The 14,337-nt window shown below is 34.8% G+C and overlaps 1 protein-coding gene across 3 annotated transcripts in view; it reads right to left on the bottom strand.

Annotated features, from left to right (window-relative positions):
• Positions 1-6,585: 6,585 nt before the first annotated feature.
• Positions 6,586-14,337, bottom strand: part of LOC143752137 (RALY RNA binding protein like) — a 131,463-nt gene continuing 123,711 nt past the window's right edge. For all 3 annotated transcript variants that reach the window (XM_077245173.1, XM_077245172.1, XM_077245174.1), the window contains 5 exons: positions 14,099-14,277; positions 9,669-9,785; positions 8,210-8,379; positions 7,017-7,051; positions 6,586-6,856 (listed from right to left, as the gene is read on the bottom strand). In XM_077245173.1, coding sequence (XP_077101288.1) covers positions 7,019-7,051; positions 8,210-8,379; positions 9,669-9,785; positions 14,099-14,277 — 499 coding nt within the window. In that variant the 3' untranslated portion in view covers positions 6,586-6,856; positions 7,017-7,018. The remainder of the gene's footprint in view (positions 6,857-7,016; positions 7,052-8,209; positions 8,380-9,668; positions 9,786-14,098; positions 14,278-14,337) is intronic.

A 14,337-nucleotide genomic window follows, 5' to 3' on the forward strand; every position in this document is an offset into this window, starting at 1 on the left:
GGCTTAGCGAAGGATCAATTCCGCCACAGACCAGGAAAAACCTAGTCTAATGTCAGTGGCGAGTTATTTAGATGATATTTTAAGGGCGCTTGCTTGGCGATAATGTAGCGTGTGCACAACGAGCATAAACTTTGCTTCTCTCATTTAGCTACACAGACGCAGCAGTTCCCATTTTTGCAAACCATACATAATTACAAGAAAAAATATTACCACACGAGGGAAATCATTGTAGTGTCCATGAAGATGTGAAAAAATAGGCATAAATCTAGCCTACACATTTACCCAATTTATTATACGCCTGTTAAACCGAAGCTAATTTGGGTGGGTTTTTCCCATCCCCATACAATCTCACTTCTCTGTCTTTTACGGCCCTGACCGAACGTCGGTCTCCTTGGCTGTGAACCGCTCCTGATGCGCGTCTAGCAAATCATAATAGCAATCCGCCATACTTTTCCGCCTACAACAATCGCCTACTTTTATAGGGAATGTGAGATGACGCTCTGATTGGTTTATTTCATGTTACGCCCAAACCACACCTATGAGTAATGTAGCTACTTCAGACCAACCCATTTTAGATTTGCATCGGCGCAAGAGTCATTTATCCCGCTGGTATAATAGCAACAGCGCCCGAGATCCGCCCACAAAGTTACTTGCGTTTTGCGTTTGATACTTGCGTTTCAGATCGTTAAAATAGGGCCCGTAGTGTTTCTTTACAAAGTAACATAGCCAACTACTGGCTTGGCATGTGATATAGCATTTTTTATCATTTTCGCGGATCCGTGTGAACGGGGATCGTTTTGACAACGTTATCGTCTTTATGCGAAAATCACAAAGGATAAACTTTTCAGTTTTTAGTAGTCTACATTGTTGTCATGTAAACGTATGCTCTTAGTCAGTTTTTAATATATTGACATTATAAATTTGTTGTACAATTAATTTTTAAATGTGTAGCCTATATTAGTATAATTTATTTAGTGATTTTAAAATGGTGTATTTATTATTAAATAAGTATAAATGTGAAGTAATTAATTCATTTCAATTACAAGTGAGCTTTTAGAAAAAAAAAATCACATTTTAAAATATACAAAATGGCAATGGTAAAGTCATTTAATCAATTTTATTCGAAAATAATTTTTAAATGAAGATAATTAAATGTATTTATATAATCTTTCCCTCCAAAACTCACCAATAAGCAAAGGATAGAAAGCACATATCCGTCTGAAACTCATAAATCTGAAATCTTGAAAGCAATCAACACAGATAATAATTTTCGACCGCTGCTGGCCCGTGACCTCTTCAAATCATTGCCCGGCAGAAGCAGTTCGGTCTGTTCAATCAAAACTCAAGGAAATTCAGTCTACAGAAAGATATACGAACCCCAGACATCACAGGGGCTGATGAGGACATGGAAGCCTTTCCCACTTCAACAATGTTGAAGGAAATCAATATGCAATTTTCTCCCTGATCTGCACTGGATGCTGGAAGAAGAAGAAAAAATCCATTTTCCATTCCTTCCACCTGAGCTTCCGAACAAGTTGGTCAACAGCTTTTGTTCCAGAGACGATAGCCATTTAACTACTCAGACTGAAGACTTAGACTAATGACTGAAGAGTTGCAGTAATGCATCTAAATAAATGGAGATTTAGCTGGTGATTGGTAAGACCTAAAAATGAAAGAGATGTGTGGTTTATAAAAAGTGCTCAATGCTTTGGTCTTAAAATTAAGCAGTTCAGTATATAATACTTTTAAGCATTTAGTAGGCCTAATAATCCTAGTTAAAGATACACTATGTAGCCTAACTTTTTAAAATAAATTTAAATAATGAGTCATTATTTATAATCATCAATCCTTCTTCCAAAGCGTTTTTTTTTCTTACCCTGATTCACTATGGTAAGCCTATTATATGCGTTTATATTTTAGACCTGTTGGGATGGTTTTCATGGGAAATTGTTTCCATGTGTCACTCGCCCGTGCGTGTCTCGTCATATCATCGTAAAAAATTTTCTGCTGGCAAAAAGAAAAGAAAAGAAAACGCGACAGAGCTCGTAATGAAACCAGAATCAACACTGGCTTGGCTTTTCGGAGACTTGTTTTTCTTACTAAACAGGCGAGTAAGGTATTTTATTGAAGAGATAAATTGCCATATGTAGCTCTCTAACAGAGTTCATCTATTGTGAAAGGTTATATTCATCCGCACAGTCACGAGCCGAAGCACAACCAAAACAATTTTCTTCCGCAAAACGGTCAAACGCTTGGGTCAAAAGTTACAGAGTATAGCCTACCTTTAATGTTAACATTGACGTTTACTGATAGACCTAGCTACTTTATTAAAATCTAAAATTTTATCCGTTAATATTATGTAATATTATGTAGTGTAACTGACTAAAGGATTCAGCTATGATTTCAGAACTTTTTTTTTTTTTACTCATGCAGTCTGTCTTCAGACAATTTATATTTTAGTTTTCACAACAAAGTCTAGTTCAGGAGATTGTTTTGTTAATCTGTTATCATGATATCCTGCCTGACCCACTAAGGGTTCAAAGACAATTTAACAAGTGCTATTATTGCTCATTACTAAGATTAAATTTAGTAAGTTTCATAGTCACCTCTAGATGAAATATCAGAACTCTTTCCATTATTTTTTATGGCAGTGTGAGTCATTAGAAAACTTTGCACAGATTATTGTCATAACAACCAACTTCATTTGAATATTTTTCAAATATGCCCATGGAAAAAAGGGCATATTCAGCCCTGAGCTAATATTAATATAAATGTTAATGAAGATTTGTGCAGTGAGCTAGGAGATGAGTATTTATAATGCTGCAAAACCACTTTAATTTTGGATATGAAATTGGATATTGGATTCCTTCTTTCCTTTTTTGCAGAAGGATATAGTAACACAGCTGACTGTAAAATAAATTAGGCCAAGACTGAGTAATGAAAAAATGTGACTATTTGGTGAATTCCAATCAGTTTAAGCCGATATGAAATTTGAAACCTGTTTAATTGTTCTGTCATATTTGGGAATGGTAATGCATTTGGAATCCATCCAAATGCAAATGTTTTCCCTCATTCATAATGCATCCATGTATAAAATCATGATAATTGGATTTTGAAAATCATTTTGTAAACAACAAATGTCATGTGACTGTGATTTTGATCATGATATGAGAGATGTCCTTAAGTCATTCCATTGCATATAAAAATGTTGCTATCCATTTTTTTTAGGCTTGACTGAAAATAAATGCAAATATGGATGCCAAATAAGCATAAGTCAGTATGGTGACATAATGGTTATTTTTTTTTCCCATTTATATTAATTTAATCAATCAAATTAGTTATTTCTAAACAGCTTCTTTCATTTTTGTTGTAATTGTCTCATGAATATTGGTGAAATGGGAATCGGGAAGAAGTTAATACAATGAACTGATTCCATGTGAAGTGGCCAGTGGCCCTAATTAACCCAGACATTTGGTTTTGATGTTGATAAATTGAGAGTATTTGATTTGCCATCTGCTACAGCTGCAGTCAGGTGCATCCAAAACAACGACAGGTGCTGCGATTCCTCTCGAAACAACCTCACATACACACAATAACAGTGCCAGCTTTCTCTCTTTTTTGCATTTAAAAATATGCTATAGGCTTAAAGGTGAATATTGTTTTGTTAAAATTAGTGCTGTCAAATCGATTAATAACATCTAACATAAAAGTTTGTTTATATGTGTGACATATACTAACTGTGTGTGTGTGTGTATTTATGTATATATACATATATGTGTGTGTGTATATATAGCTATATAATACACACACACTACTATACATATATATATATATATATATATCATTTAATAACACATTTTTCTTAAATCTATATATGCACAAGAAAAGTATCGATTCATTTTGAAAAAGTAGCGATATATTTTAAGAAAAGTATTGATTACTTTTTAAAAAGTATCGATTCATTTTAGGAAAAGTATTGTTTTGTTTATAAAAAGTACCTACTCATTTTAAGAAAAGTAGTGATTCATTTTGAAAAGTAGCTATTCTTCTTTAGAAAAGTATCGATTCATTTTTATAAAGTATCGATCATTTCAGAAAATTAGCAGTTCTCAAGAAAATTAGCGATTCTTTTTTTTTTAAGTTGCAATTCTTTTTGAAAAAGTATATAATACACTTTTTGTATATAACACAATATATGATACACTTATAATACACTAATACGCAAAAAGGTTGTGATTCTTTTTTAAAAAGTAGCAATTCATTTTTGAAAAGTAGCGATTCATTTTTAAAAAGTATATAATACACTATGTATATAATATAATACACAGTATATGATAAACTTATAATACACTAATAAACAAAAAGGTTGCGATTCTTTTTTTAAAAGTAGCGATTCTTTTAAAAAAAAGTAGCGATTTTTTATGAAAAAGTAGAGATTTATTATGAAAAAGTAGCGATTAATTTTGAAAAAGTATGAATTTTAAGACTTTTTAAGACTTTATTTTTCGGGTACAGGAGTGGAAGCCAAAATTCGCTACATTAAGACAAGATAAAAAGGTCATGACTATGTCAACGCGAACGGGGCATTGCTATGCAACACTTATAATACATTATGCACCCCTTCAAAAAGACAAATATTTAGTAATAAATAAATAAAGCCTACCAGTTTGTTTACTTTGATGTGTCCAGTGTAGACAGCCTCAAACAGTTGTGCTCATCATTCAAGTAAAAAAATTAATAAAAAATGAGGCTACTGCTAAATAGGTGTGTAGTTAACGAAATTCACTATGTTGTCATTATCACGTGACCTACCAGTGACAGTTGCATCCATTCACAAATCCTCTCCCGTGGCCTCATGGTATAGTAAAGTGTCCATCATATGCATAGACATGTCACACTTCAGCATGTCCCCGGAAGTAGTAGGTCATTCATTTTGCAAAAGTATGAATCGCTTTTTAAATTACTTTTGCCAAATCTTTTATAAGCACTGTGTTTTCGGACATACTACTTTGGTCACATATTGTTTTTTGCCTAAAGTATGCAGCCTTCGTTTATATAAGCGATTTGCTCTACAGTGTTAAGGCCCGTTCACACCATGGACGATAGCTACTGTGTAAAGATAATGATAAAGATATAGTTCTACTCAATGTTACTCAAACGTGGCAATTTAAGGCTGTAAGTGATAATTAAATAAATATTCTAATGTCTATTATGACTACAAAATCACAGCCAAATTAATTGTCACATGAATAGCCTTAGAATGCCAATAAATGTTTTTCTTTTATTCTTAAAACCAGTGCATTTTAGGCTGACCTTAAAGCTGAAATATTGCATTCTGCTCCACGACAAATATAGAAAGAAAACTATTTTTCGCAATTTTTATATAGTGATTGTAATGGGAGTCTGTTCCTATACCACAAAAGCCTATAGCCAGACAATGAACTGGAAATACATTAACATGCCAATCATAAAAATATCTTTACAAATAGTTCCATTTCTATACAATATGAATTAATTCAATTATATTTCTAGGCCTCTGAGATGTCATCAGTGACCCCTAGATCAGTATAGAATAGTTTTTCTCCCAAACATGACACCAATTTCAAAATATAGAAAAAAGTCATCACATTTTCCAGTGGATTGGATCCATTTCCCATCAGTCTTTTTCTTTTTTTTAAGCTATACACATACAGTTCCACACTCTTATTTAAACAAATAAATTATGTACAGTAGCAGAATGAAAATGTCAGCAGAACAAATTTGAATATTCTGAAGCTTTTTCTGTAAATCTGCCATACAAAAATAGAGTTCATTATGACACACTCCATACCGAATGACATCATAGAGAACAGAAACAGTGTGACTACTACATGTCACTCTGAATTACACACGGCAATGCATGATAAAAACAAAATACAGTGACAATGTATACACAATATCATCTTTACAGTATCATTACAAATTATGACACATTAAGACATAATTAATTTTTTCGAGTTACAGTGGTGTGACAATATTTCAGTCCCACTGATGTATATAAGTTTGAGTCTGATTAAACTAATGTGGCAGTACGGAGCTAAAACTTTCATTAAACCAAATACTTTTAGTGGATTCGGTCTGGGAATCAAAAATAAATTTTGATCCATGGAGAAGAATTACACAATCAAATTTTACACAGAAAACATTTTCAGAAAGCATAAATTGGCTAGGAAATAAGTAGGAGTGTGTGAGAAAATTTAGGAATGCAGATGCAAAAAAAAAAAAACTAAATAAAATGTATATATATATATATATATATATATATATATATATACATATATATATATATATATATATATAAAATAAAATAAAGATGTAAAATAAATCAAATCAAGCAGACACAAAAAAGTTTTGGCTGGTGTTCTAATGTAACATGTTCATTGCCAGACCTCATATTTTAAATTCTAGAATTACTTAAATTATCTCTTAATACTGAAGGTTTCAAAAATGCCATGTTACATTTTTTGGACATTTAAGCCTTATTTTCTACACCCAGACTGTAAAAATCTTTGCTCAAGGAAAATGATCCTTAAAAGAAAAAACATGTTTGCATGATGAACTTATTTTATTTGCACATATCCTGTAAAAGTCAAATATGATTGAATGTGCCAACATTATTAAATGGAAAAACAGCAGTTATTACTAGCAGATGCTAAACTTGTCCAAATATAATCAGCTTGATTGGCTGATTAGATGCCCTGCGTCTAATCAGCCAATCGAGAGTCTTCATGGCCTCTTAGAGAAGAGACGTCCGTCTTCACAGAGTTTCATGTCTTCTGTTCAATGCAGAGTTGATTTCTTCTCTGGTTGCAGAACTCTAAAAACAAGACTGTGTTTGCACTGCATTCTGTGATCAATATGATTCATTTAATCACCATGAAAAAGAATAAATGCATTGATGAAACTAAGAATATCTACTGTATAAAAGCATTTCCATGCATCTATGAAATAAAATACAGAGGACATAATCAACTTACCTTCAATTGTCAATATCAGACACATGATTCTCCATCTAAAAACACGAATAAAAAAGAAATCAGTTCAGGAATACAGACTAGCTCAGCAAAATCTGAACTCTCAAATTAGAAATGCACTTTTATAGTCCCAATAAATCTGTGCACCATCGAGAATATAAATACATACTTATAGATATATATACATAGCATTTATTTGAGATGAAAATCTTTTGTAACATTGTTTATTTTCACTTTCAATTCATGAAAGAATCCTGAGAATTTAAAAAAAAAAAAAAATATCCATCACAACAGTTTTCAACATTAATAATAATAATACATGTTTCATGAGCAGCAAATAAGCATATTAGAATGATTTCTGAATGATCAAGTGACTGGAGTCAAATTCGCCTTGTCCAACTGATTTAACCATTTTGAGTGCAAAATGTCTCAGATGGTCCATGACTTTATATCAAACTAATTCTTTGTTAGATATTAAATCTAACAGCCCATACTTTTTCAGACGGGCAAATGAATATCAATAAAAGCTGCATGGTCTCGGAGGAGCAGATGTACTCCAGTGATTCATCTACTGAGAAAGAGCAGCTCCGGCTCTCAAAAGACCTTGAGACTGACTTGCTCAATACTTGCATTCATCAGAATATTCAAACAATCCGATGACCTCAAGTTCCCTTTTGCAGAAAAATATCCACGGCCCGAAATCACATCTCTAGATCTTCTTTTAAAAGTCTAGCTAATTTATATCTGTATTGTTTGGGTATCTGCTAAATAAATCCAGCGGTGTTGGAGGTCACAGCCTGACCTGAAATGACCATGCCATTGGGAATCTTTCCAGCGGGAGTTCGCCTTGAGGTTTCCCTCATTTCCTCAGTTTAAGAAAATGGAAGAGCTCATTAAAATACAGTCTGCCTGTCTCCTCAGTGGGAAGCACATCCTAAATCTTAAATTGACTTTGCTGATGGTGGCGGTGCTGCTGGACCGTAGTGTCTCCAGAGGTTCTGACTCGGTTTTAATTACGGAGCGTGACAGGTGAGGGTTAAGAGAACTCGGAGCAGCCCGGCGGAACCCCGTCAGCTTCTGTTCTCATGTCCTGCTTCTGTTCTCATGTCCGCAGCGATCAATAAATCTGCAGAATTAGCTTCAACAGGGTTTTTCAGACCCGCGGCTGCCAGCGAGGCCCGCAGGGACGAACGTACCAGATCAGTGCTGCCTTCTTCATCGTAGTCATCCTCGCCACCATCTGTCATTTCTCCCGCCTCCGCATCCAGCGCTCCCTCTCCTCCCTCCTCTCCGGAGTTATCCGCCGTCTCCGATATCGACTCCTCATGCAAAGAATCACAGTTCTCCTCATATTTCCTATGAGGCTCTGAAGAAAAGACACAGATATTTGTGACGATTATGATTTATATCACAAATAGCAGTCATATTGTGAGCAAAATGTTATTCTAAACCTGTTTGACTTTCTTAGTTTGACTTATATGCAAATATGATGCATTAACCATGTAAAGCTTTATAGTAAAAATATATATATGTTTTAAATAGAACAGTTTAATGAACCTTTAACAAAATATTTAAAAAAAATGTTGTGTAGTTTGAGTTTAAAGTATGAGTTTCATATTTTTGATACATCAGGCTTTTATGGCCTATATAGTATGATATAAGAGAATATGGCACTCACACTCGAGGAAGAAGAAAAAACACCCGTTTCTTCCCAGTTATTCAGTCACAAACATATGCAATTTGGTGCAATTGTTGATGTTTATATGACCAAAAGTACAATGAAATTCTGATAGCTTGTAATGCAAGTTAGATCTTTATAGCTGTTTAGCAGACAACTTGCATAAAAGGCATTTAAATATCGGTCGTCACTCTATATCTCTCCCAATAATATGTCTTAATAAGATGATGTTTAAAATGCTTAGTTTTATGACCAAAGCTCTGCAGTTTTAATTAACTTTCATCAAACGTAATGTTTGATACATTTTAACTTGATTACCCATACCTAATTTTTAGACAAATCAAGTAAACTTAAGTTGCTTCAGTCCAGTAAGTGAAAATCTTGAAATATTACCAACAATTTAAGTTATTTTAAAGATTTCACAGTAAAAAAAACATTTACCAAAATCTGAAGAGGGACGAATTATCCTAAAATACCTTTTTATTTTATTTTATTTTTTTATATAAAACCATCAATCAGATGAAAGAGGGCATGTAGGGAATTGTGTACAACAGTGTTTGGTTGATCATTTAGAGGCCTTGGGGTATAATGGTAGAAGAAACAGAAGGAAGTCAGTCATACAGGTTTGGAATGACATGAGTGCGAGTAAATTATGAAAGAATAGTCATTTTTGGGTGAACTGTCTTTAATCTTAAATCAAGCCAATGGAATAGACCTAAAGTTTGACTCTTGAATCCGAGACTGCCGTTCCTCTCATCTACTGGTGAACATGGTGAAATGGGATTTGCTATAGTAAAACAGTGCAAGATTGCCTTTATAACAGTTATGATAAATTGGCCACTGTCTTCTCGCCTGTCACAGAGATAGATAGCGTATATGCACTCCCAATATTTCTCCTTGTACAGCCGATGTTTGCAACCCTGTCCTGCAGGACTGGATTTTATTTCTGCTCTCCTATAGCTGTATGTCTGACTCACCGCACTCAGATCTCTGTTGTTTCTCGATCTTCTCCAGGCGGCCCAGAAGAGAGTCGATCTTCGTCTTGATCTGAGTCAGTTCACGTTTGATAGTCTGGAGTTGATCAGTTTTCACTGCTGGAGAAGAAAATGCAATAAACACATGATTTGAGGAGATAACAGTGCAACCGTGTTCATGCTTTTATCACTACAGATAATGTCAGACAACTTTCAGGCCTGCAGGTTCTAAACTAAGAGTTTAAAGAATTCCCTGTCTTGCTGTTTTTAATTTAGCTCTTTAGCTCTTATCTCATTCAGACACACTGGTTAATATCGGCCAGTACAAGAAAGATCATGTTGCTCCGTGCGTTTTCATAGATACTGCTTTAATCAGTCAATAAAACCTAACAAGAACTGTTTGCAGCCTGAAGCAAATACAAATAATCAAGTGAGATGCTTGTTTCTTCTGTTAGCCGACTCAGTGAGAGTTAATTTGCAATGCAATATTATCATGCTGTTCATTGCATACTGTTTATTACATATTAGTTTCTTTAAACCTGTTAACCGTCATCCCTTTTGAGATCTGAACTTAAACGGTTGTAATTCATGAATGCTTTAGAACAAAGGTCTATGGTTGAAGACACTCAGTAGATTATTGTGATATCAACTTGAAAATGTATAGAAGTGTAGGTTTACTGTAAAGCAAATGCACTAAATTCAAGGTTTTTATTTTATTAAAAATATATATTTTACAAAATAATTTGGACTCAAAAATCAAAGCCATATATCTATCCAAGTTGTGTTCCAAATTTGAAGTTGGTATCACAAAAATGGATGGTGTTTTAAAGCACCATTTCCAATGCAATGTTCAATTTTCAAAAGAGTTTTAGTAGGATGAATTTTGAGCATTTAAGCTTTTGAATGATACTTAATTTATGATTACTAAATATGTGAAGGGGAAAAAAGACAATAAAAAAATGGCTGAACCTGCTTTTACGTAAAATTTGTTTGCTTATTTGCTTAAAGTGATATTTACTCCATTCCATGTATGTAATGTTCTAAAATAAAATGTTTTAATGAGGCTGAGAATGAGGTCAAATGGCTTACACAGAATTATATTCTATGCATAGGGAAACTATACATAAATATACAGTATACATATTGCAAAAGTACAGTATTCTAAAAGGATGTTTGGCTACAGATCTGGTCTGCTAACACTTAAGTTGTAGTTCAGTCCTAAAGACAAACTAGACAGTTTACAATCTTGAATTATGACATTGTGCTCATGAGCAAGACATTCACCCCTGGTCACCCTGAAAGACTCTCTATATAATTAATATGGGATGAAAAGTCTCTACTCAATGCCTGCTAGCTTAATTCATGCTGCTAATTTCAGTAAATACTATTCCACTGCTTTTTTTCATCTGGCAGCTGTCAGATTAATCTCCCTCAGATGACTAGACCATTGAACACACATTGAATCTAATAAACGTTTAAAATCAGCAGGCTCTAGTCTGAGCAAACCAGAATGAACTTGGTGGAAACTGAAAGCCCAAATAGGCTAGAAAAAGGGCAGAAAATGGTATCCAATGCAGGATCAGTTTAAAATATGGAAATTGTTCTTGACATCTTTCAAAGCTACATAGTGTAACTTCAGACATTTAGGTGGAATGTTCTGCTTTCATGTGGTTAGAAATCAGCCTAAAACCTCACCTTCTGTAGATCTGTTTTACATGCTGAGGGCCAAATTTACTAAACAGGGCAAATTAGAATGAGAGTGCATTTCCATGAAAGCAAGGATGGAAGTGGAATGTTCTGCGCGTGATCTACTGACGACACACACATTCAAGAACACAGATGCAGCCAGATCATTTCCATAATGATTCCAACAGATTTGTTAAAAAACAACAATTCATTCACAAACTAAACAAAGTGAATGTCTTACATTTGAATCAATCAATCGGTGATTCATTCGAAAATGCTAATTCATTCAGGAACTAAACAAGTGACTATTTGCGTGAGCCTACATTCAAGCTGTCTGTTCAAATACGTCGATTCATTTACAAACGAAACAACTTTATGAGTGAGTCCTTGAATCTTTCAAGTGATTCGTTATTAAACGCTAATTCATTCATGAATGAAAGATCAGAAAAATATATGATTAGTTAAAATCACTTATTCATTAATGAACAAAAAAAACCCCGAAATGTCTTTATGACCGAGTCTCTGAATGATTCGGAAAAAAAATAAGTATGAGTCTGTATGAATCAATGATGCAAAGGATCCGTTCAAATATGTTGCTTCATTCATGAAAAGTGTCTGGCAATCTTGTTTCTAAAACATAAGTTTTACACCAGAAACCAGAAAATGCAGCATGGGCCAAATGGAGCTTTATGAAAACATTGAGGCCCCTCTTGACACGGAAAGACCTGTTTCTTCATGATAATTGGAGCTCCAGGATACATATAAATGCTTATGTTGAAAAATTCATTAGTCTCTATTTTTCAAGCCGTTCCTCTCCTTGAGAAAGCCGAAGCTTGTCGCTTTGCCGTCACCGCCTTCAGCCCTGATAACACAGCGTGACCCAGCACTGCTGTCACACCGCTGCCAGCTTTTCCACTACCTCACAAAATGGTGTCACCTGCCATCACCCGCCTGAGGCAGAAAGCTCAGCGTGTGTAGGGGTTTAGTTGACGAAGAGTCGCATCTACTGAAATTCAATGAACGCGTCTGCGTGCAACCATTTAAATGGTTTCAAATCTCCACATACAACATGTCCAAAAATTGCCTTTAAGCTCGCAAATGTGAATTTTAATCTGGGCAACCTGTGAAACACAAACTGGAGGAGCATCATTTTGTTTTTGACAGATGACAGTTAACTTTTTATCGCTTGTTTTAAGCTGTTTACTTTGGAATAATTTAGAGGATGTGTGGCGTGCAGTAGACTACATTACATGCATCAAGATTCTAGATTAAAATGTATATAAATTTAAGGGAAAGGAGACCGGGGCGAGTTATCACAAGTTCTAAGCCCTCTTAAATTATAGTAACTTGATTCCAATCATATTTTTTGCCATAGCTACTGGTAAATAAGTGAACCCAATAAAAGAAAAAAGATGATTTCTGAAGGATCATGTGACCCTGAAGACTGTATAAATGGCTGCTGAAAATTCAGCTTGGCATCACAGGAATAGATTACATTTTATAATGGATTAAAATAGAAAACTTATTTTAAATTGTAATAATATTTCACAATATTACTGTCTTTACTGTATTTTTAATCAAATAAAGAAGAAACCTGTTTAAAATATTTAGATTACAGCAAGTCACAGTAAAATTCAAATAGTTACAGTTAAAGTTAAATTCCCCAACATTTTTTCACAGGCAGATGAAGCAGGTTTTGCTATTCATGTCACTCTAGTTTATGGGTGGTGAAAATTGCAGTAGTTGTGTTTGCAGCACATTTCATATATCCTCTACTATATAGAATTGTGTTTTCTGGTGACAGAACGAAAACAAAAAAAGTCACAATTCTGATCTTAAAGACTGCATTTTCATCAGCAGTTGTTTTGAGCAAAACAGCCAAAGTAAACTTTTCGAGGCAAATTAAATGCTATTTTGGTGTCGTATAAAGCCAATCTCCAGTTTGTGCTGTGAAGAGAAGGGAGAACTCCAGTGAAATGCAGATTAAGGTAAACAGTGGCACTTTTGTGTGCATGCTATGGATATTTCTGGCCGTGAATTGCCCTGATATAAGAAAAGCTCCCGGAGACCACAGCACTACAGCACTACAGCTAAGAGCATTAGTGTCACGCACCACAGCTAATCTCGACTTCTGAGCGCCCCGCTCCGAGGAGAAGGCGGGATGCTGACAGATGCTGTGAAAAGCTGCTACTTGTGGGTTAGAGATAAAATCTGAATTAGTGTTATGAATTCTAATTTACAAACATGAATGCTCGATCTTCTGTCTTGCCGTTTGGCTCGTATCCCAGTCAGAATTAAAGCAGCATTTCAGATGGCCGTAAGTCCCAGTCTCAGAATGCTCTTTGGTTACAAAAATCAATACGCTCTTGATTTCTGCTCCCATGAAATAAGAAAAAGTCTCTGTTTCACTTTGTGTAACCTGTAAGGGAGAGCTACTGACCAATATGTTCCAGACTATAAACCAGCAATGCAGAATAAAGCTCATGGAGTTCAAACAGTGTGCCACAGTCAGCCAATGCCACAGGTCAGTGATCTAATGGTATAAAGCACATTGTGGATCTGTGGGAGCGATTTCTGCAACATGCACTGTATTACTAATGTCTTTTTGCAGTAGAAGTATGAATAAATTGCAGTTAAATATTTAATTCTATGGGCAGCCCAAGTTACATTATTTTGTAAAAAAAAAAATACAAAAGACAATATACTGCATTTTGATAAATTAATACGAGAGATTTTTAATGGCTTACATTTCAGCCCAGAGGAGAAGGATGATGATGAAGATGGAGGTCTTGAGGAAGAAGCGGAGGAGGTTTTAATAGGGAAGGAACTCTTCCCGCGTCGAGTGGATGGGAGTACCACTCGCGAACGCTTCAGCGGGATCACTGCCCTCGGAGGAGGAGCCACCCGTCCGTGATAGTCAAAGAGCCTAACCGGTTAAAAGAACCAAAGAAGATGTGCAGAGTTTACAAAAGATGCCATAACATCA

Source organism: Siphateles boraxobius, unplaced genomic scaffold, assembly GCF_051911475.1.
Source record: "Siphateles boraxobius isolate OS27281-9 unplaced genomic scaffold, OSU_SipBor_1 26, whole genome shotgun sequence".
NCBI classification, from domain to species: domain Eukaryota; kingdom Metazoa; phylum Chordata; class Actinopteri; order Cypriniformes; family Leuciscidae; genus Siphateles; species Siphateles boraxobius.